Source organism: Scaptodrosophila lebanonensis, unplaced genomic scaffold, assembly GCF_003285725.1.
Source record: "Scaptodrosophila lebanonensis strain 11010-0011.00,11010-0021.00 unplaced genomic scaffold, SlebRS2 tig00000129-arrow-arrow-pilon, whole genome shotgun sequence".
NCBI classification, from domain to species: domain Eukaryota; kingdom Metazoa; phylum Arthropoda; class Insecta; order Diptera; family Drosophilidae; genus Scaptodrosophila; species Scaptodrosophila lebanonensis.
In genome coordinates this window covers 1673888-1696811 of record NW_022060583.1, presented here as the reverse complement: position 1 = coordinate 1696811, position 22924 = coordinate 1673888, and the positions used below count along the sequence as shown (strand labels likewise).

The window sequence follows — 22924 nt, the reverse complement described above, 5'->3', positions numbered from 1 at the left end:
TTACCTTCATTTCATAACATTACTGCCATTTTAGACAAACAATGGGATCAGACCGGATGAGAGTGAAGATCTCAAATGCTTTATTCGAACACTGCCAATTTAGTTCCTTTTATTGGTGCTTGACTTTAAGGTTTTTATAAAAAACGTGATGAAGGAATTAGATAAACGAATTTGCATTTACTTTTGGACTTTGTTCTCTAGAGCTGTGGACACTAGACCACAAAATTGTATAGCAAATTACAAAATATAATTAAAAATAATGTTCCAAATAAAATTTCCACCTATGTTCAGTATTGTATTTAATATAATGTAGCCCATATTTATGTACATTGCACACACACACATTAATTTATATTATCCCGTTAAACAGTAAACACTTACACCTTTTTAAAAAGTCGTTATCCAAGGGAGCGTGGCAGCACCAAATATTAATCAGCAGTGCTGCCAATTATTACAAGCAAACATTTTACAGCACTGCACAAAATCTATCGTTGCTATCGCAAGCACAACCTTTTGGGCATCTTTGCCTCGAAATCCGTAATAACTGCTAAGAAGTTCAATGAGAAAGTAAAAAATTGAAATCGCGTCGAAACTAAAAGTATTTTCCGCAAGTATTACGAATGTGTCTTTTGGAAAAATGAAACGTGAGTTAATACAAAAACAAAGCCGAGTTTTAAACAAACACACACACACACCAGTGCGCATCTATGCTCATATGTATATATGCAAATGTGTCTCCAACAAGGTGTGTGCGTGCGTTTATGGCCCCGTTGGCCAACGGGCAAATGTGTGTGTGTATGAAGTGATTTTTTCTAAACGCAATCAAATTGGAATTAAATAAATTAATTGCAGTGAAATTGTAAGACAGTGTACAAATTTAAATAAACTTGTAAGCTGCTTCAAAATAATAAAGAAAAAGGATCTGTGTACATGTGTGCGTGAGTGTGTCGTGTGTGCTGCACTAGCAAAGGGCATAACAAAAACTCGACGGTGGCGGTGACAGCGACGGCTTTCAAGCTGCGCCCAATTGCAACGCCCACTGATTGTCTGGCAGCTGACTAAAAAAGCATTAGCAAAAACAACAACACCTCAACATCGTCGGCATCAAGAAGACCAACCAAATGAAAACTTGCCCAAAATAAATCTCTGCAGCAACCACAACAACAACAAAAATTAGCGGCTATCATAATAACAAAACTTAACAGCATTGCGTGGGTGATTGGCCAGTGTTGTTGTTATTATTGCAGTTGGTAGTAGTAGTTTCTTTTGTTTTTTTTTTGTTTTTGTTATATATACACATGCATACATACATACTATATATGTATGTATATGAATAAAAGTAAAAAGTGAAACGAGATCATTGCGTCTGTAAAAGACACAACAACTTTTGGCCTTGGCTAAAAAAAAAAGAAACGAAAACAAACTTGCATTGCATTTGCACACATACATACATACAGACATCTGTACATACAGACACACACGCAACGTCGCAAATTGAAAGGGCAACAACTACAAGTGCAGCAACATCAGCAAAGGCAAAGGCAGCGGCTCACAATGGAGCAGAGCAGTCGGTGTCAGTGGTAGCGCGCGCACTGTAAAAGGCAAACAAAAATGTAGAGAAAAAAGAACAGCAGAAGAACAAAACAGAAAACAGAAAACTAAAATACAAGTCGTGATGAATCTGATGCGCTTCTGCCATAGCCAGCCTTTGCCACTAGCGTGTTGTTGATGCTCTTCATTCGCCGTTGTCAACAGCAACGGGTCTTGTTGTTGTTGATGCCCCACGCAAGGATACAAGACAAACGACTGACTGGTTGTGTAGTTCTTGTTGTTGTTGCAGCTGCAACTGCAGCTGCAACTGCAGCTGTGACGCACGCATGCAAACAGACGCTCACATACACACACACACACACACACACGAGCGCATACAAATATATGTACATACATACTTACACACTTAACCGTTTCAATTCAGGCTACAGCCAAGGCGACAAAGAACTGGCGCTTATTACATAAAAGCCAACACCTCGCCTTCGTTAATAACCAAACGATACAGCCTTGTCCCAGCATCAGAAAATAACAACAACTGTAGCTGTAGCAGCATCAGTGTATTAGAAGAAGTATTTGTAGTTAGAGGAGCAGCCATCACACACAATGAGCGTCTTTGATGACTTTCAACGCCTGTGGGTGCAACGATTTCCACAAAGCTCACTCTCTGATGCCTGGGAGCAGGATGTACGTGCCAGCCTCGAGCGGCACAAGCTTAAAATAGGCGAGCTAAGTAAAGAGCTGGAGCAGGAAACATTATATGTGGAGTACTTGGAGCGTCTACTATCCGATGTTGAGAAATATCGTGAATCGGGCGGTGATCCGACAACGCTCTTTGAAGCAGCCACTGGCAATGCAACGTCACCGTCTCAGCAGCAACCAGCTATGGCAGCATCATCATCGAGCGGCAGCAGCACAGCCTCTAATGGTGCAACTGGCGTGGATAAAGATTTTGTAAGTACATGCACACTAACACACACACACACCCAACCCATGCAACTAACTAATTTTCCATGTCATGTAACAAATAAACGATGTTGCTGATGTTGCTTTGAGCGATTGTTCTGTGAGCGCCGCTAGCAGGCGCGCAGCGTTCCCAGAGTAGCGCAATTGCTACATACATATGTACATATGTATGTACATGTTTGTAGTCAGCTTGTTCGCTAGTAGCTGGCAGCAAATGTCATTGGCTGCTTATCAGTAAGGCAGCGGCAGCAGAAGCAGCGACGTTGTCTTGGCTGCTGCTGCCAACGGTCCCGCACTAATGAGGGAACCGCAGCCTGTCAGAGTGATAGTTGAGAGCCCCTGCAGCGAAATGAAAATCTTCTATTCATCAATATACAGACTGGGGTCATTATGCAAGTCTGAAATGATCCGCAGTTTAATGAATGTTGTGGTATTTCGTGTTTATCGGCAGTTTTTATCCGTTCTGCGAATTTTCCTTTCGTACCATTCCAAATCTTAACACTAAAAATGTTACGCCAAATTTACAATAACAATCATTGAAATGCTTGCACTAGCTGCTTCACAGTTTTCAGTTTTTTTTTTTTGTTATTTTGTAAGGGAGTGTACGAGTTTGGATAAGATAAGATATTGGTTACCCAGAAATTAAAACCTACGTGTGCATATAGCTTCCCTTTTTTGAATGTTTTTCAAAATTATGGTGGTAAAGTTTCTTTAAGCGCTGTGAGGGACAAAAGATAGGACTCTCAGGTTCTAATCCTGACCTTTACGATCGCTTTTTATTTATTAAACAAATATTTGTTTATTTTAGATGTTTTAATGAATGAAGCAGAAAACTTATATTATTATCCATAGTAATTTTTCCATGAGGTTTATTGTTGGTAAGTCTTGTCTTGTCAGTCTGTTGTTGTAAAAATAAATAAATAAATTCTATTTTTCTGATCGCAAATATGTTTCTATTTTCTACGTTTTTTATAAAACACCTGAGGTATTTATACGAGTATAAAAAGTTCATTTGAATAAATATTTATTAAAGCTTTCCATAGAAATTTCCCATTGTTGGGAACTAAGAACTGCCCTACTTTAACATTTTATTTAGACTTCTGTTCACTTCGAATACAATACTTTCAGTTGATTCTTTTTATTTTAAAATTTCAAATGCCAATTTTGTTTTCGACTATTTCTGGGTGTGGCTTGAGTCGGATTATACTGAGTCTTCAAGTAACTTATCCAACCAATATAAGCTACATATATGACTTCCATAGCCGTCCATAACCTACACAAAAGTCTCCAACCTGTGTCAATGTTTGATATTTCATGCCAAGTTCACTGCCAATGTGATCGTGGCCCAAAGCTACATCTACTAATTACATATATATTGGTAAATAATTTGAATCTTATCAGAGGCGACTGAAGAACCCACCCACCGCCCAACTGCCCAGCGTCCAAGCTTCAATCAGCGTTCAACAGCTGCTTCTGTTGCTGTCACAGTCGCTGCTTCTGCCGCTGCCGCTGCTTCTGCCTCTGTGGGCGTCGTCTTTCGCTGGCTTTTTGTCGTATGTCGTATCTATGCGTGCGTCGTCCGTGCTCCATGTGTTCTAGCATTTCGATATCTTTAATTTTGCCTTGTTATCTCTGCACACACACACACACACACACACACACAAACACAGAGACTCTGATACTCATGTATGCGAGTGTGTGGCTCTTTATTTTCTTTCGGTTTTGCGCGTCGTCGACTGCGAATGGGACTGACTTTCGACTCCGGCTGCGCATCGTCGTCAGTAACTGGCCAAAGGGGCCAGTTAGCAAATAGAACAAAACGCGCACCTCGTTTTCATTTTCACGGTTATGGGTACGCCTAAAAAATAGCAAAAACAAAAACAATAACGAAACCCAGTGAAAGAGCCAAAGTGTGAAAAGGCCTAAAATGTGGCCATAAATAGAAAATTAAAGAAAACAATTAAACGAAACGTAACGAAACTCGAGTGTTGCATTTGAATTCTTAAAAATTGGAAACGTGTTAAAGGGTTTTGCATATTAACGACACTTACGTAAAATAGCGCTAGCGGCTAAATTGGCCGCAGAACGGAACGCTTGAACGTTTTGTGGCGTTAAGTGTTAACTCGGATTTCGTGGTCAATATCGGTTAGTGGCGTCGGGCGGGGTCGGGAGACGTCGTTAATGTCGTTGTAGACGCCCGTTTAAAGTCTTTTCGTTTTGTGGGTCTACTATTATTTGTTTTTTTGTTTGTTATTAATCAGTTTAGTTATTGTGCTTCGCGCTTCCCGTTCACTGCGTTCTTCAGCATACATATTTGTGCAGATATAACAACAACAACTACTACTACTACTGCAACATCAAGCGCATATAGTAGCAGCCAATTGAGTTATCCAAAGTGGCGGGCAGACATGTCATCCTTTAAAGAGAAATTCAGGCTATGGACTAGAGGGGTGCGTAATCACAGACACAGACAGTGCTGTGCAACAGCTATGAATATAACGTGAATATAATGTTCACAACAACAATAAAAAAGAACAGTTAATGGTACAACAACAGCAACTACATATGTATGTACATATGAGCATTCAAGGCAATGCTATTGAAAAATTGTTGTATTATCACAAGTTGAAATCAATAAACTTATCGCCCTCACACACACACACACACATATATATATATATATATATATATATATATATATATATATATATATATATATATATATATATATATATATATATATATATATATATATATATATATATATATATATATATAAGCAAACACATGCATACAATGACAACAATAGAGCGCTAAAGCAAACGCCCCATGCCACCCCCACACCCTCACTACCCCGGTCATATACATAGTAGATGTTGTTGGCTTTGTGTACTTGTGCTATAAAATTAAGCAATAAATGAACAACAACAGCAACAAAAAAACAGTTTAAAAAGTGGCAAAAGCGGAACACACACACATTCATACACACAACGGCAAATATAAACAACAACAACAGTATCTGAAACACTCGACACTAAAGTACAAAAAAACAAAAAACGGTTACCAATACGTCTAAACTGTAGCGGAGAACAGGAGGCGTTTAGCGCAATCATCTCACCAACAACAATAACAACAACACCATTGTAAGCGAGCATTGAAATTGTTGTTGTTATTATTGCTGCTGGTGTTAGTTTGCGCTAAGAAATCCGTGCATTTCCATTGCCACTGATAGCTTATCAGACAGACGTAACGCCCTACTCTCTATTTCGCTCCCCGATCTCATTTTCTTTCTCTTCAGTACTCTGAAGAAAACAATAGAAAAAACAACTTGAATGGGTGAATCTGAAAGACAATTCATTCAACAGCGAGGTCTAGATTAGACTTTAACATTTGCATAGATAATTAAAATCTATATAAGTACATAATATATAGTATATCTTGCAAATTCTTAAGTCATATATGAATATACACACATTATATATTTACAAGTGCTTATATGATCTTGAAAAACACAAGATACATTCATACGGATATCATATTAAGAACCGTTTTGAATTAGTCTTGGCAGCATTATGGAAAATCATTTAAAGTGTTTCCGTTTTCTTTCCCTTCGAATAGTCCTCTTTAAATCCACCACTTTAATGAAATTTATTTTATTTTTTTTTCATTTTAACAAATTAAATCTAGTACCTAATACTAAACTTAATAGTAGATTAACGAGTACTAGCTACTCGGGCCTTCGCCTCTTCATGAAATTTGTTTGACATAGTTGATCCATTTCCTGATTTCCCAACATTCATTCCCACAGTTCTTTTGTTTAAAATCTGCTTAGCTAACAACAAGTTCTTCTTCTTCGCTTTTCGGGAAAATGCCTGAGCGCCGAAAATTAAATTTTATAAGTGTCCGTTTTTGGATTACTTTGTACCTGAAAATCATGTGTTTCATGAGCGTATTTGTTTGATTATAAAACTTATGAGTGGTTTACGCGGATACGGGTATACGGGCTGATATGATTTCGGCTCAAATTTTTAGCATTTAATGCGTCATAGACGGTAATACAATTACTCATTAAAAAATTCAATTTCGTGAATATGATTGCTTCGGCTTTGAACTTGATTTTGAACTGTTTGTGATAAATACGAGTAGTTTGTTTACACACAAATTCGTTATAGTTTTCCAGTGGGGCCTAAAAACAAGTTTCACAAGCCTTTTTCGAGAAGAAAACTTTTAGTAATTGTTATTGCTTTTGATTAAAGTCTGATAATATTTATAACAATCTTTTGAAATTCGTCAAACTAAGTATTTGCCTGTCTAAGGCTATGGCCTTAGAAGACTTTGTTATATAATGGAAATTAAAGCCAACAAGGAAACTCAGATTTTGGTATTGTTGGACGTACTTCACTGTAGCTTCCCGAAAGGTTCTTGACATGGCATTGTACGGCACATTTTCGAACTCGGTTTCAAATGAATTTATCACTCCCAGCCCAGTTGTGGACAAGCTAGACAGCTAATAAGCTGGTTATTTTAGGAGGAGAGTGTGAGGGCGCATAAAACAATGCTGAGTCAAGCTCATACCTGAATCCTGAGTAGCTTTACTATATCTGTAGTGGGAGCTGGGTGGTCAAAACCTACCCTGTATCCGTATCTGCAACTCACTTGCCGCCTATTGACTTCTTATGATTCACATCAAATATATTTCACGTTTGCTTTTATTGATTACATACAATACACATGTACAGAAGCACATACTATATACATATATGTGTATATACATATATACGTTTGTACATTTGTGCTTTCAAGCAGGCAGCCGTTGTCGTTGATTAAAAATATGCTAAATAATATTGTAGCAGAGCATATTCTTGGGAAACGGAGGCGCAAAGATAAAAGTTTCTCCAGCGCAGCTTTAGATATCAGGCGTGTGTGAGTCTACAGACATATATGCATATATATATATATATATATATATATATATATATATATATAGATATGTATGTACATATATATATATATATACATATATATATATATATATAATATGAGAGTGTCTGGCACAGCTCCTCTTTCAGTCTTTTGTTGCTTTTAACACCCCTCTATCTTCCCATATACGCTTTCTTCTTCGCTTCGCTTGGTCACATCTGTTTGTCGGTCAGTCGCTGGCTTGGACAGCTGCACCACCCCCACCCACTGCCACACACACACACACACATCATATACACAAACACACATCGAAATATCACAGTTTGTTGTCAATTTTTAGCTTTTTGGTAAAAACTTGGAGCGTTTGATCTGTTTTTGTTTTACAATTTATATCTACACATACTCGTATGCGTACATAGTTTTCACTTTTTCATAGCCAAAACAAGCCTAAATGTACATACATACACTGGTCGGCACAATTATTTTGACGAGAAGAAAATCATACATTTTTGTCAATAACTGGTTATTGGTTTAAGATATCAAAGGAAATTTTTTTTCTCAATTCCATATTGGTATTACAAACTTAAAAATAATTCAAAGGATATATTTTTATAAGGACTTTTAAAATTATAAATCAAGGTAATTTTCATGGGTTGGCATAAGTATTTTGACAATGGATATTAACAAAAAAAACAAAGCTTAATACTAAACAAAACATAAGAAATTGATGGTAGATTAATAAAATGTATACCCGCCTTTGGCTTCGATAACTTTTTGAAGACGTCTTGGAACTGAGTCCACTAAATTTTGAAGGACCTCTAATGGTATCTCTTTCCAAAGAGAAGTGACCTCGGAAATAGTTTCTTCTTCGGTTTTATGCAAAGACGCATTTCTTTTACGTTTTACAAGAGACCACACATTCTCAATAACGTTTAAGTCCGGACTTTGTGGTGGCCAATCCAGAGTAGTAACACCAACATCGGTTAAAAATGCTCTTATCATTTTGCTTTTGTGGCATGGGGCGTTATCCTGTTGCAGGATAAATGATTCTCCAATCAGCCTGTCACCGGAAGGGAATGCGTTTTCGTTAAGGGTACTCAAATATTGTTGCTGGTTCATTGAGCCGGTGATGGGAACGAAATCACCTAACCCATTGTACGCAATGCATCCCCAGAACATGACTGAGCCTCCGCCATGGCTCACTTTTTGACATACGGGGATATTTTTTTGTCTTTGAAACTGTGGGAGCCTTACAAAAATCTTTGTTTTTGATGAATTGTATTCAAAGGAGCTTTCATCTGTCCATAGAACGCTTCTCCAAAACTCTTTTGGCTTATGCAGATGCTCCTTTGCAAAAGCCAATCTTTTGAGCTTGTTCACCTTTGATATGTAAGGTATGTCCTTCGCTTTGTATGTCTTAAAATCTACTTCTTTTAGGCGTCGCCGAACAGTACGCTCACTGATTGGAGTCTTGGTCGACTTATTCCATTGATCTGCAGCAGCTTGCGGCTTTAAATGAATATTTTTTTTAAATTCCCGCAATAGGACTCGATCTTCAATGGGTGTTGTTTTGCGGTTAGCACCTGATCTAGGCAAGTTTTTGACGTGATTGTGGGTCTTATATTTGTTAATTTGATAGTGGACTGTTTGCCGCGACAAATTATATTCATTTGCAATGTCTTTTGGTGCTACGCCGGCATTAAACTTCGCCACTATTGAGGCTCTAACAACATAACTTAATTCTGTCTTTTTTACCATTGTATCGATTACTTTTGAATCAAATTTTAATGAAAATAATGTAAAAAGGTCAACAAAAATTGTTACACCAAAGTTATTTTAGTATCACTTGATAAAACGTACGCGAAAACGGCGACAAAGATTTGGTCAAAATACTTATGCCGTGCCTGAATCCGCAGTCAACTCACATTGTCATTTGTAGAAAGAAGGTGTGAAGAGTAATAGGCAAAATATTTTGCCTACATATTGTTGTTGCTATGAACTCTATATCCCGTATGAAAATTGTACCGTTATTCCTTGAAACTAAAAGCAACCAGCACCGATAGTCGTGAGTACAGTTCGTCAAAATAATTGTGCCGACCAGTGTATGTCCATGCCTACATACATGCATATAGTGTGTGTGCACACGAGCCAAGTTTGGCTTATTTGTCAGTTCGCTTTCGATGGTCGGCATTTTAATGAAACCGCTCGATGGGCACCATCGCTTTGCAATGCGTTTACGTGCCGAGCATGTAATTTAAAGCAGCGGGGTCTGCGACTTTCTGACAATATTTTTTAGGTAGTACCTACCCATGTATGTATAAATGCAGGCAGATATGCACATACATAAGTACATATTTATTAACTCTTATTTTGCATGTTTTTTGACGATATTAGGCTAAAATTGATTTTTAAAAACCCATATTTAATGTTTATTGCATCAATGAAAAAGGAAAAACACTCAGCTTTATTATACCCTGTACCCAAAGGGTGAAAGGGTATACTAGTTTTGTGCGAATGTATGTAACAGGCACAAAGAGGCGTGGCAGACCCCACAAGTATACATATATATTCTAGATCAGGATGACAAGACGAGTCGATATAGCCATGTCCGTCCGTCCTACTGTATGAACGCAAGGATCTCAGAAGTATAAGGCCTAGAATAACCAAACTTGGTATTCAGATTCCCCAAGTCCCAGGAAGGACGAGTTTGTGTTTTTTTTCTGATGCAATCCGTAATTCTTGGAATTTCATTCATCATTTATAAAGAAAGTTATAGTCATAAATAAAATCTCTGTCCAAGTTCTGTCTTCATTTATGTATGTATGTATTAAATATTTTTAATTTAATTAATTAATATAATTTTTAAAATTAATTTTTAATTTTTTTTTTAAATATTTTTCTTTTTTATGGGACTAGTGAGTACAGGGTATTTAAGAGTTTAGCTCGCTCGACTATAGCATTCCTTTCTTGTTTTTAAATTCGTTTAAAGTACTTTATTTTTTAAGATTTAAAGCTTAAGTTGGTTTTTCATTTTAATTGTTTTCGCTCTTCCCCAAGAAAAGTCTCAGAGACTCAATTTAAGTTTAGACGCGTAGTATTGCAAACCAAACGAAGTAGTCGTCCGAATTTCGTTCCTCTATCCGATGTGTCGTTATAAGCAATGTCGTTATAAATAAGTACATAGATGATTTTGACTGCTTACTTATGCTTGTCCATCCATCTGTATGGGCGCATGGATCTTAGGAATGCAACGATATTCAATTCGCAATATTTAATTTGGTTCACAAAAAGTAAACAATGAGACCTTTATACAATAACTTATTCTTAGTCATATTGTTTATATGGTTGAAATATATTATAGTGATCGCGTTTTCCTCTGGGCTTCTCTTGTTTCTGGTTGTACTTTAAATTGTGTTAGTTCGAAATAATGTTTGAAAATTAGTTAGCTTCTTGTTGTTACTTTTCAATTTATTTACAATTACTATTGATATATCTTCAAACTTCAAAGTTGATTAATTATTCATAAAGTCATAAAGTTGTCATTCACCGTAATTCGAGGATTATGTTCCGCTCAAGCTATGATGCCAGTTGAGAATGTTATTAACTAATAGTCGGTAGTCACAGCAACAACAATAAACAAATTCGAACTACATATGTATACTGGTGATGAGCACGGTTCCTTCGAGTTCTCTTTGAAACTTGATTCATTTAGCCTATGCAATTGCTATTTCTATAACCTCTACGCAGAAACTGTATCCGTATCTTTAAACTTCTTCCTGGCAGAAATCGAGCTTAAATCTGCGTGAAGCATCCTCAGGGGTTGGCAAGGATAAGGAGAGACTGTCGCTGAATGCGGACAACAAATACACACACACAAATGCCGGTGGTAGCAGCGGATTGGCCACGGCTCCGGTGAAGCGTAATAGTGCGGAGCACAGCTTCGAACGTGAAGACAAGGACAGTGGTAACGAAAAGGATGCAAATGGTGCACTGCAGCAGTGCATCAGTGAACTGGCGGCGTCCATTGGCAAAAGTGGGGAGCAAAAAGCTACACAAAGCGACAACAAGCAAGAAGGAGGTGGAGATGGCAGTGGTGTTGTCAGCATTGACAAGGAGCCAAAGCCACTGCGAAAGCCATCGACGCACTTTGTAACCGTAATTCAGGTCAAGGAGGCCAAAGACAAAGACAACGATGATGCAGCAACGATGGGGAGCAATGAGACGCCAACGGCAGCAACGACGTTCGGTCGCTATGCGTCGGAGCGTGGCAAAGTGGAGCCCACAGCATCGTCATCGTTGACATCGCCCGCCATGTCCGCCTCATCGTATGCCACACATTTGGAGGCAAAAAAGAAAATGCCACCCAGGTAGGTGACACAAATAGTCATTCGTTCAACTAGACTCGATTGATAAAAATACACTCTAATCTCTTCCCCTAGACCGCCGCCAAAGGCCACAAGACGCGTTGAGCCCCCCACCATTCCCAACTCACAACAGCTCTCGTCATCCCCTAAGCGTGAAATGCCGTTCGTAGGCAGTAGCATGCCATTGCCCTCAACTGGCAGTTCCGGGGGCAGCCTTTCCTCCAGCGAAAGTCCCGGAAACTCACTGGAACGCAATGTCAAACCATCAGACGTACTGCGTCAGAAATCATCCGAGAATCTGGAGGCCAAGTCAACATATGCAGCGAATCGCAAAACAACACCCGAGCTCAGCAAACTGGCGAATACGCCCGAATTGATGGAAGAGCTGGGTCGCAAAGTAGGAGGTGGCAGTGTCAAGGCGGACAGTCTGGAGCATGCTAAGCGCGCGGAAGGCGCTGCTGCTGCCGGCGGCGGCAGTTTAGGACGCACTGGCTCCACACCTTCGCGCACCTTGACACCCGGTCGGAGCAGTATTGGAACGGTGGGCGCCTCGCCAACGGGCAGTCTCAACAAGAACAGCGCCAAGCTAGCTGCCGCGGATAGCAGCTCGACGAGCAGCCTTGAAAAGAAGTCTCGCAGCTCACTGCAGGCCAGCGACATTGAGGCAACTGTAGGTGGAAGCACAGCAAACAATCAGCGCAGTGCAGGATCAAAAGAATCGCTGTCATCACAAGGCAGATCAGAAGTTGTAAGTATTTGACTTGTTCAAAACTGTTCTGTCGATGTTAATTTATTGAATGGATATTTTTTCGGCAGATCAAGAGCTACGAGTCAGTATCATCGCTGAGCTCGGACAGTGCCAAAGCGGCCGCACATCAAGCGGATAATGAGCCGTACTATGATAGCGTGCCATTGGATAATGGCGATAGTGAATATGTTTTTATCAAGCCCGGTCGCACCGGCTCCTCGTCTAGTCGTGATGACCTCTCTACGCCCGGCAGTACACTGCCTATGGCACAATTAAGTAGTCAGGCTAGCGTAACGGATCCTGAATCTCCCGGTCGTACCTCCAACTATGCGAACATTGATTTCTTTCTACAGTGAGCTTCAACATTTCCACTTTTAATACATGTATATGTATTTAGTTATTAATTGCATATCTTTGCAGTCAAAGCAATGAGACCCGCTCGAGCTCATTGGACAGCGACGGAGACTACGAGGGCCCCAACATATTGCGCACCATTTCACACGATGAGCAAACATCACAGACGCCAGGTGCATTACGCAAGGTTCGTGTGAGCGAAGCCACTTGTTATGGTTGATTTGGTTTGATTTGATTTTGTATTTGAATTAAACCTGTCTACATGTACCACCTATACCCTCCACCCCCACCCCCACCCCCAGCCACCTCGTACGAACAAAAACAAATATATATAATGGTTTCTAAGCGCTATTAACATTTTGAATCATAGAATCGAGTGAAGCAACTATCTGCCTACCTCTGTGGACTACCGTTCAAGGCTCAACGTTGCATCTAACCATTTTGTTATTGTAATAGTCGTCATTGTCATTGCATTTGGTACATACACCATTCACATAATACATACATACCTACATAGTACATCTGTTGATTATATTGGTCGCAGAGTAACCCTTAAGTCATATTGATGATGATGGTGATGATGATACAAGCGCGTGACAAAGCCTAATGATCATTTTCCTATTATGACTAAGCGCATGCTAATACATGTTCGTGGAACATTAATTGTTTTAAAATAGCGCATGATGGAAGCGGCATCCATCTCTCACATCTAAATCATACATGAATTACAAGCGCCGACTTTATATTGAAATACACGTATAACTTTTAGGAGCAAAAATTTAACTTTGATTTCAAACATGCGCTTTGTGACCAATATCTTTAATCTTGGGTTTAATTCGATGCTATACTGAAATACAGACAAAAACATTTCATTATATGCTTTTATTGTAATGTATTATTTGATATTATATACTAATATTTTATTGAACTAACCAACATTTTCGATTTTTTATCTTCACTTTTTTTCTCAACAGAACTTAGTTTCAGCGATACTCGTGAGTACCAAACACCAAGCTTGGCTCAAAGAATAATCGTATATTTCTAGTTAACTATATGCAAATATATTTCACAAACGTATACATATCTTATTTACTAAATGTGTACAGTCCTATTTATTACAAGCTCCTTTGAATGTGCACATCGGTTTTTTCTGTTTTTTTTTTTTTTCTATACAAATATATATATATCCCATACATCCCAAAAATGCAAATATTCCGGTATGCGCTTCAAATACGGTATATGCTTGCTGTTTTTCATTGTCTTGTAATTGGTGCTCCCATTATTTAAGTTCCGTTTTGGTTTTCAAAATTTTCAAATCATATTATTTGTATGTTGCCTCTCTCTCCATCTTGGTGTCTCTCTGTCTCTATCTTGCTCTGTCCTCGTCCTATGTGTCATGGTATACTGCAAACGCTTTAATTCGAAGTTGTATATAGTCTCTAGATGTTTAAAAACAAGGCACAGAGCTATAAAGAACTTTCCATTGCTCGCATTGCTAAAGGCTTTGTTTAGAATTTAGAAATGGTGCTGGGCCTTTATTGCTATTTCATTTGTAGTTACTCATCTGTGTGTGTTTTTTGAGTCCCAATGCCAATTTCATTAACGATTTATTTTCCGCTTTCCAATCTCTGGCGCAGGTATCGGGCAATGCGCGTGGCGCAAAAATTCGTTCCATGCTTAACTCCATCATACATAGCGAAACCATCTTTGTGGAATGTTTGAATAAAATGATTCAGGTAAGTGTGGATCATGATTTGCTTGGCCAGATAAGTCACTTAGTTCCTTCACTAATTAAACAGTATAAGAAAGCAATACATGCCACCCACGGCACATCACAGCCTGTGATTAAAGAGGATGAGGAGAATACGATTTTCTTCAAAATAGAGGAACTATACGAGGTGCACACCGGATTTTTGGCTGACCTGAAGACAATTGTGGCTCACGAAGGCGGAGATGTGTTGGTTGGTGAGCCCTTTAAGCGTCTTGCCGACATGTTCGACCTGTACAGCGCCTTTCTGCACAACTATGGCCAGGCCATAGAGACGGTTAAGAAGTGCAGTGCAAGCAATCCACAATTCAAGAAGATCGTATCGACCATTGTGGTCAATCTGCAAACAGAACAGTCGATGACGCTAGAGGATCTGCTTCATAAGCCCGTTGCTCGTGTGCAGATCAATGCGCTTGTCTTCAACGATCTACTACGCGAAACGCCGCCCAATCATCCGGACCACCAGCCCCTGCGACAAGCGCAGAAGATCATCCAGATGTTCCTCAATCAGTTCAATGTGGTTAATCAACGGCTGCCCACTGAATCGAATCGTAATTTGCGACGCATGGTACGGAACTCGTTTATTGTGGAGCTGGTCGATGGGCATCGTAAGTTGCGTCATCTCTTCCTCTTCAACGACGTGATCGCGTGTGCTAAATACAAGGCTCAGGGACGCGAACGCATAGATTATGAGCTGAAATGGTTCATAGTGCTCAAGGATGTGAGTGTGTTTGAGGAGTCAGAGAATGGAGCGGATCTCAAGGAATCTAGTCCCGCGAACATTTCGCAAGTAAAGCGCAATCTGCGCTCTGTACGCGATCAACTGATCCTGGAAGGGAACGGAGTGCGTACCGGTGACAAATACAGGCGCAAGCTGGCCGATTTGGAGTCACAGCTGGTGCTGGCCTCGCCCAATCTTGTACTGCGTCTCGGGAACAAGGCGAACAACAAGATTATGACGTTCTTCCTAAGCTCCGACTATGAACGCACAGAGTGGATTGATTCAATCATGTCGCTCAAGGTAACTATTAAGCGGTATTTGAGTAAATCGTTGGTAGACCTTTAAAAAATCCACCCATTCCTATACGAATTTAGCAAAAGTGTAACCTGCCCGGTGCCAATACGATCAACTCACTTGAAGTGACGGCCTTTATTGTGGCCATGCAGAAGGGCATGAAGACTGAAATGGGCTCGTATCTGATGCGCAACACAAATGACGAGAGCCTGCTTGTTGGTGACCTACACATGAGCGTGCAGGGCCTCACTGGTCTGGAACAGCCGGCTGACCTGTATATATGCCTCGAGGTAGACTCATATGGACACTACTTCCGCAAGGCCACCACCAAAATGATCTGCCGCAGTGTCAGTCCGGTATGGAGTGAGAGTTTTGTGCTTGAACTGGAGGGCAGTCAGAATGTGCGTGTGCTGCTCTACGAGGCCAAGGAGCGGCCCCTCTTGCGTGCCAAATACACTCTGAAGGTGAGTAAATGATCAACTATACTATACTATTGAGTTATAAAATGATTCTTCTATACAAAAACAGTTGAGCCGAAGCTGGCTGACGGAGAGTACACAGTCGCGCACTATCAAGTTGAGCGAAATGCTGGAGCTAAACGCGACATTTAGATTTGTGCCTGGCGAGCTGTGTCGCGCCACAACCAAGCCGGGCGCTCTCTTTGGTGCCAAAATGATTCAAGTATTAAAGTAGGTGCAAATCGAAGCTTTCATTCCACATTTTGAATAACTTACTACACCTATTTCCTTCCGATAGGCGGGAAAAACGCGATACTCCATTTATAATTATTGCCTGCATACGCGAAGTGGAGCGTCGAGGCATGCAGGAGGTTGGCATTTATAGGGTTAGTGGCCCTGCCTCCGATCTGGTAAAACTCAAGAAATCATTCGAATCGGGTGAGTCAATAGACAGCCGTCTAATTTAGTCACCAATTACTAATGAAAATATGACACAGATCCCTATGAGGCCGAACAGCTGTTGCGGGAGGTGGACATACACTCTGTGACAGGTATACTGAAGACATTCTTGCGCGAATTACCCGAGGCGTTATTCTCCGATGTGCTCTACCCCCGCTTCTTCGACACATTCAGTGTATTTAGCAATAACAACGAAGCGACGCGCATTAACGAGCTGCTCAAGGTTTTCGAGGAGCTGCCGCAGGCGAACAAAGCCTCAATAAATTTGATATTGGATCACTTAATCAGGTGTGTGCGATATTCATAAGCAGCTGTAATCTGGGGTTTTCCTTAAACGTTGCTTCATCGTTGATATGATTTAATTTAACCTTCAAAGAATTCATGGCAAAAATGTGCATTTATTAACCGATAGAATTGACAGACCTTTTATAAATAAAGCATCCGGGACTTAATTTTATTTGGGAAACTACAGAAGCCCTTTTGTGTAACAAGTAATTCCTATTAATTAAAATCCATTTAATATTTCAGAGTGCACGAAAAGGAGAAGGACAACAAAATGTCTTTGCACAATTTGGCCATGGTATTTGGACCGACACTGCTGCGGCCTGGTCAGACGCAAGTGAAGCAAAAGGATCCCTTGGCCGCCAGCACAGTCGATGTAATGGCACAGGCCGGCATACTCTACTGTTTTCTGCAGGCGCGCATTAAGAAGGAATAGATATTTTTGTAGCGAGTTGCTAGTTTTATCTACAAAACACATTCTTACATTTGTTTCAAATGTATGTATATGCGAAGACAACAGTTTGGCCACAGGACACAAAAAACACACCCAATCGCAAGCACACACAAACACACACCCACACACACGCTTCGATATGTACATAATGACAAGATGACAGGATTTGAGCTGAAGGATTCGGGCCAAGCTTGAAGCGAGTGCAAAAAACCTAATGTTATCTAAAAAGGAACAAAGTGCTCAATGGGGGGCGTTAAAGCGGTACATGAGGCCAAAAACCAAACACGCCAAGCACACACACATACACATGCTCAAGTGTTAAACACACATACACACTCACACAGACAGTCGGCCTTTGGCACAATGCGCACTTTTTCCTTTTGGCTTTTCTTAGCTTATTATGCTGGGCATGCTGTTTATTGCCTGGCACAGATACATACATATATACTCGTATATACATATATATATATATATACACATAACGATATGCTTTACCTCTATTTATATATTTACATTATAGTACTTACTGTTTAAGCTGCGTAGAAAGCCCACACGTAAACACACAACACACACACACAGACAGAGAAACACACACTAGCACAAACGCCCCCTCGCCCCGCTGCAACTATTTACTAAAAATTGAAAGATTTCAATATTATATATGTATACTTATTATAAATGTAATGCTAAATAACTAACCATTTGACAAATGCTTACTTTTATTAATTTTTTCCAGTCTTATTTTGTCTTGTGTAAACTTTTAAATATTTATATTTTATGTTTAATGGTTAACGCTCTTATACATAGATGCATACAAATACATATGAAAACGAAAACATATGCACATGCATGCGATACGTGCTTGCTCTATACATACGTATGTATATACAAATGTACATATGTATGTATGTATACATATACGATTTGCAATTTTTAAGCAATCGCAAGAAAACTTCCATATACATATTATTTTTTTACACAAAGTAAAAGCGTTTTATTATACATTTATTGTTTAGGTTTTATATTTAAAGACAAAAGGAAAAGAAATTTGCAGTTTTTTTTTTGTATAGAAACGTAAAATAAAGTATATTCTATTTAGAAACGTTTTGTGTGTGTTTTTATTAAAAGCGATTAACCTATTTGATTGGGCATGACTCAAATGTAAGTATATACTCGCATTTGAAAAGTATACATATATTTTAAATTATTAGTATATGTATAAATTATCGGAACGCTTGTACGAATGGGTAAAATGAATAAATAAAGGAAGGAATAGAACTAACTAAAACTCGTGTAATATTTAAACGTAGTACGTTAAGACTTTGCCTCAATGAAGAAGGCGGCCAAGCACGCTCCTAACTGTTGGAGTTTTTTAAGTAAGCTGTAGTAGTAGTATGCTGACGAATTAATTAACTATTCTCCGAACTGTTATCCAACACCCAGCAGAACTAAGGTGATAAGGAGAGTCTATTTACCAAGTTTGGTTAATTGGGGCCCAGTCGTTTCCGAAATCTAGGCGTTCATCCAGACAGACGGATGGACATGATTTCTCTCGTGGTGCTGATTAAGAATATGTTTTCTTTATGGGGTCGGAGATGCTTCCTTCTCCCTGTTACATACTTTGTTTGCACAAACCTAATATACCCTTTTTACCCTTCGGGTACAGGGTATAAAAAGTTCTTTATTTTCGGATAAGACTCTTAACTTAAATATGCATATTGTATACATATATTATTTGTTGTTATATACATGTACTTATCGAATAATCCAAAACAAAAAGAAAACTATTCTGCGTCGTCGCCATCACCATCGGCCGGCAACTTCATGTTGCCCTCCATGTCGAAGAAGGCGCGCTTGCTACGTTTTGCCTCACCAGCTGCCACTGTTGCGGTGAATTTGGATGCTGTACGCTTCCGCAGTTCCTCAACATCATGTTGATCTTCCACTGATGCCCACTCGAGCACCAGCCGACGACCGTATAAATGAGTACTGGCACTGAGTGCGTCGAATGCATGCTTGGCGTCGGTATTGGTAAGGAAGTCGACAAAGCCGAAGCCCCGATGGCCTTCCTGACCAGGCCCCGTCTTCTTTGGCAGGCGCAGCGAGCGCATTAGGCCAAAAGCTCTGTAATTTTAATTACAATTTAGATAAGTCACCTTCAATATGGTTAGTGAGTGTGGATCTTGAACTTACTTGAATATGTCGTGCACTTCCTTGTACTGCGCTTGGAAAGGTATATTGCGCACCAAAATTTTTGTACCTGTCTGCTTTTTCTGTTTTACTTGTCGGCGTGTGCCATCATCTTGGGTTCTGCAACAGAGCAAAGAGCACATGAGCCACGGCGATGTGGACGCCAAATTTTATAACTTACTTGAGGATACGATCGCTTCGCTTCAGCTCCACCTGATTGCCATCGATTTTGGTTAATTGTAAGTCTTTGAGAGCATGCTCGGCTACGTGAGCCTTTTTGAATTGAATGAAACCATAGCCTAACGAGTTGAATTGACGTGGATTTTGTGGATCTTTGCGCTTCGCTATTTCAACGGTATGTATGGTGCCCAGATGTTGAAAATGTGCAATGATAGTCTCCGGTACGGTCTTGAAGTTTAAGTTGCGTAGGAAGAGCGTTGTATTAGGCTCAGGCTCATCGTCTGCATCCTCGGGCAGTGGTTTCTCATCAACTAGATCTTTATCCCCTTGCTTCGTTTCGTCAAATCCATTCTTTGTCTCCACTTCTTCCTTCTTCACCTCTTCCTGCTTGGGTATGACAGGCTCACCGCTTAGAGTTGTCGTAAATATTTGTTCTGGCGCCCACTCAAGGAACAGCGGAACAGTTTTAAATTTACTGTAAGCTAGCTTCTTAAACGCTTGACGCGCTTCTGCTGGATCGCAATACTCAATGAGGGCAGTGACGCCACTGGGTGGAAGCACAATTCGACCAATGGGACCAAATTTGGCGAAAATTGGTGTGAGCTCTGAGACCTGTGTATCCGCTGGCAGATTCTTGGCCAATATCACTGTGTTGGATCTTTTAACTGATGGCTCGTCGAAGGCACTTAGTCGAACGCCCTCTTCCTCGAGAAACTTCTTCATCTCCATAACTATCTGAGTCTCGCCTAGGGCCAAACGCACAGCAGCACTGGAACCGCCCTCGTTGGTGTCCAGGATACGCTCCTTGGTGGTCTTAAACTGCTTTGCTAACAGATCGGCCACGGCATTGGGGCCAAGGAAAAGCGTATTCCAACCAATGGATTGCTGCGCAGTCTTTTTCAACTTTAATGCCTTCTTTTGCTGGAACGTGAGATTGGGATCGTTTTCATCCAAGCCATCACGTTTAGCATCGTCGTCGTTAGCCAGCTCCTTTGCGGGCATTAAATGCAGCAGCCGACCATGAAAATCAGTGCCATCCAGACTGTTGAATGCCTTTAACGCGTGCTCAGGCATCATGTATGTGACTGTACCAAACCCCTTAATCTGACGCGTTAATTTGTCGACGGGCAGATTGACCTCGACGACGGGTCCATACCCTTCAAATAGCTTACGCAAATCATCCTCGGTTGTAGTGTAGGGCAGGTTGCGAAAGAATATTCTACCGGAGACTGAAATATTATCCTCCTTTTGAATACTATCATGCTGATACTGCCACTTGGCATTGCCGCTACTTTGGATTGAAGTTTCGGATTCGACGCTTTCGCCATTGTTCTTGGACTTTGTCACCTTGTTCTGCTCCGTAAAGTCTGAAAAGAATACCTGCTTGCCTTTGATGAAACTCTTGTTTTTCAACATGGCCTTGGCCATATCTTTTTCAGTTTTAAAACCCACATAACAGAAGCCATGGACTTTAGCTGGCAGCCGCACTGAATAGGGCTTGAGCGGCTTAAAAAACTTGAGAACATCTTGGCGTTTTGTATTGTACGGCACATTGTGTATTTTTATGGTAAATAGATCCAAATCGCCTTTGGCAGCTTTTGTATTTGTCTGACCTTTTGCACTGGACGATCTCGTTGGCTTTGGAGTGGCATCATTGCCAGCTATAAGAGACTTCATGTACTCCAAGTCGCTAATTGGTTTCGCTGCTAGCTTCTCGGCTGGTTCTTCTTCCTCGTTTTCCTCATCTTCGACCTCCTCGTCACCAGCATCTACGCCACTATCATTACGAACCCCAGGTGTGCTCGTGTCTTCGTCCTCTTCTTCAGCATCATCTTGCTCGGTAGTCGGGTCATCATTTATGCCGGCATCGTTTGCCCACAGTGCACGTGTCTTGTCGTGCACCTTCAAAAACTCCTGAAATTCCGGGTCATCTTTGTGTTTTCCTAATATCTCATCTACTTTGTTGATCTTCTTTTCTTTTGTCTTTTTATTCGCCTTTTTCTCCTTTTCTAGTTCTTTCTCTACCGCCTTAAGCTTTTCGACATTCTTTTTGCTATCCTTAGCATATTTGCTCCAAGATTGTGGCTTTTCTTCGCTCCCCAGAGCCGCACATAGTTCCACACGTACCCGGCTAGTTTGTATGCATGTGTTATCAAAATGTTTTACTGCCGCTTGCGCCTCCTGCTCGCTACTGTACCCTACAAAACAGAATTGTCGGAATTTACCTTCGGGTGTGTATTTGAGCTGCAGGTCAGTAATGATTCCCTTTGTGCCGAAGATGTTCCGTAGTTTTTCCTCGGTTATCTACATATATAATTTTTTATTTTCTTGACACTTGTTAAGCTTGCTCAGACTTCTTACCTTTTTGGGCAGCTGTTTAACTATAATGCGCGACATTTTGGTAGATACTTCAAAATAAAAACACCATTCAAGAAGAATGCATTTTGTTTACGAATTGAACAGCACGTGTTGGGTATGTTGCCACCTCATTGAAAATTGATGCTCCCTCTCTGGCAACATTCGAGATTTGCGGTTACTTAATTAGTAGTCGCTTTACAGCACTAACAATAAAATTCAATTGATACACGTTTTAATTAAAAACGAAAACAAACGACGATTTGTCCGTATATTATATACATATGTACGTATGTTGTTTCAAGATTTGTTTCGCTTGTTTATTTAGTTCGTTTTCACTATCTGCTATGATCATGCTTTTGTTTGCGGCGTATATAGGCACGTAAACATATCCCCATGCGCTTACAATCTAATATGTAAGGTATGCGTGTATACATATTATACATATTAAATTATGCATGTAAATATTGAGAGCTCATCATTATCAGCACTACTGCTTGGGCTTATCAAGATTTAATATTAAGCACCTGGTTAGCCACAATAGATGTAATGTTTACAGAAATTAAACATTACGTTTATAAATATCTATGGACATACGAGCATGTACGAGTATGTATGGACATTAGCAAAGTTTTCAGATAGAATCGGTCAAGGTCGAGTCGTAGCATCATCCTTATACATGTGAATTTCACAATGATCGCATAACCTTTGAAATTTGTATGCGGTCTTGTTATAAATACTAACACACACAGCATAGAAATTTCATAGAGCAGGGGGTCGAAAATCTTGATAAGCGAGCAGCATTCACTACTTTCCTTGTTCAAGTGCGTTCATCAGCTGCGGACGACACTGTCGAAGCTCAA

The 22924-nt window shown here is 40.1% G+C and overlaps 2 protein-coding genes across 6 annotated transcripts; one reads left to right on the top strand and one right to left on the bottom strand.

The window, feature by feature from the left end:
• Nucleotides 1–507: 507 nt before the first annotated feature.
• On the top strand, nucleotides 508–18062 carry LOC115628842 (active breakpoint cluster region-related protein). Of its 5 annotated transcripts, XM_030525083.1 has the most exons (14): nucleotides 508–644; nucleotides 1976–2502; nucleotides 11218–11801; nucleotides 11874–12546; nucleotides 12615–12898; nucleotides 12967–13087; nucleotides 13875–13895; nucleotides 14538–14636; nucleotides 14700–15689; nucleotides 15764–16147; nucleotides 16212–16372; nucleotides 16440–16579; nucleotides 16639–16888; nucleotides 17129–17318. In XM_030525083.1, exons 2-14 carry the CDS (start codon nucleotides 2155–2157, stop codon nucleotides 17316–17318), a joined length of 4245 nt encoding a protein of 1414 aa, XP_030380943.1. In that variant the 5' UTR covers nucleotides 508–644; nucleotides 1976–2154. The 5 variants fall into 5 exon arrangements, with proteins under 5 accessions (XP_030380943.1, XP_030380945.1, XP_030380948.1 ...); XM_030525085.1 differs by lacking the exon at nucleotides 13875–13895 and having other exon boundaries at nucleotides 17129–18062; XM_030525084.1 differs by lacking the exon at nucleotides 508–644 and having other exon boundaries at nucleotides 2155–2502; nucleotides 17129–18062.
• Nucleotides 18063–18997: 935 nt separating this feature from the next.
• On the bottom strand, nucleotides 18998–22171 carry LOC115628833 (probable RNA-binding protein 19). Its single transcript, XM_030525072.1, has 4 exons — nucleotides 22068–22171; nucleotides 19708–22010; nucleotides 19530–19646; nucleotides 18998–19460 (listed from the first exon to the last, which is right to left on the bottom strand). Exons 1-4 carry the CDS (start codon nucleotides 22101–22103, stop codon nucleotides 19121–19123), a joined length of 2796 nt encoding a protein of 931 aa, XP_030380932.1. The 5' UTR covers nucleotides 22104–22171; the 3' UTR covers nucleotides 18998–19120.
• Between the last annotated feature and the right edge of the window lie 753 nt (nucleotides 22172–22924).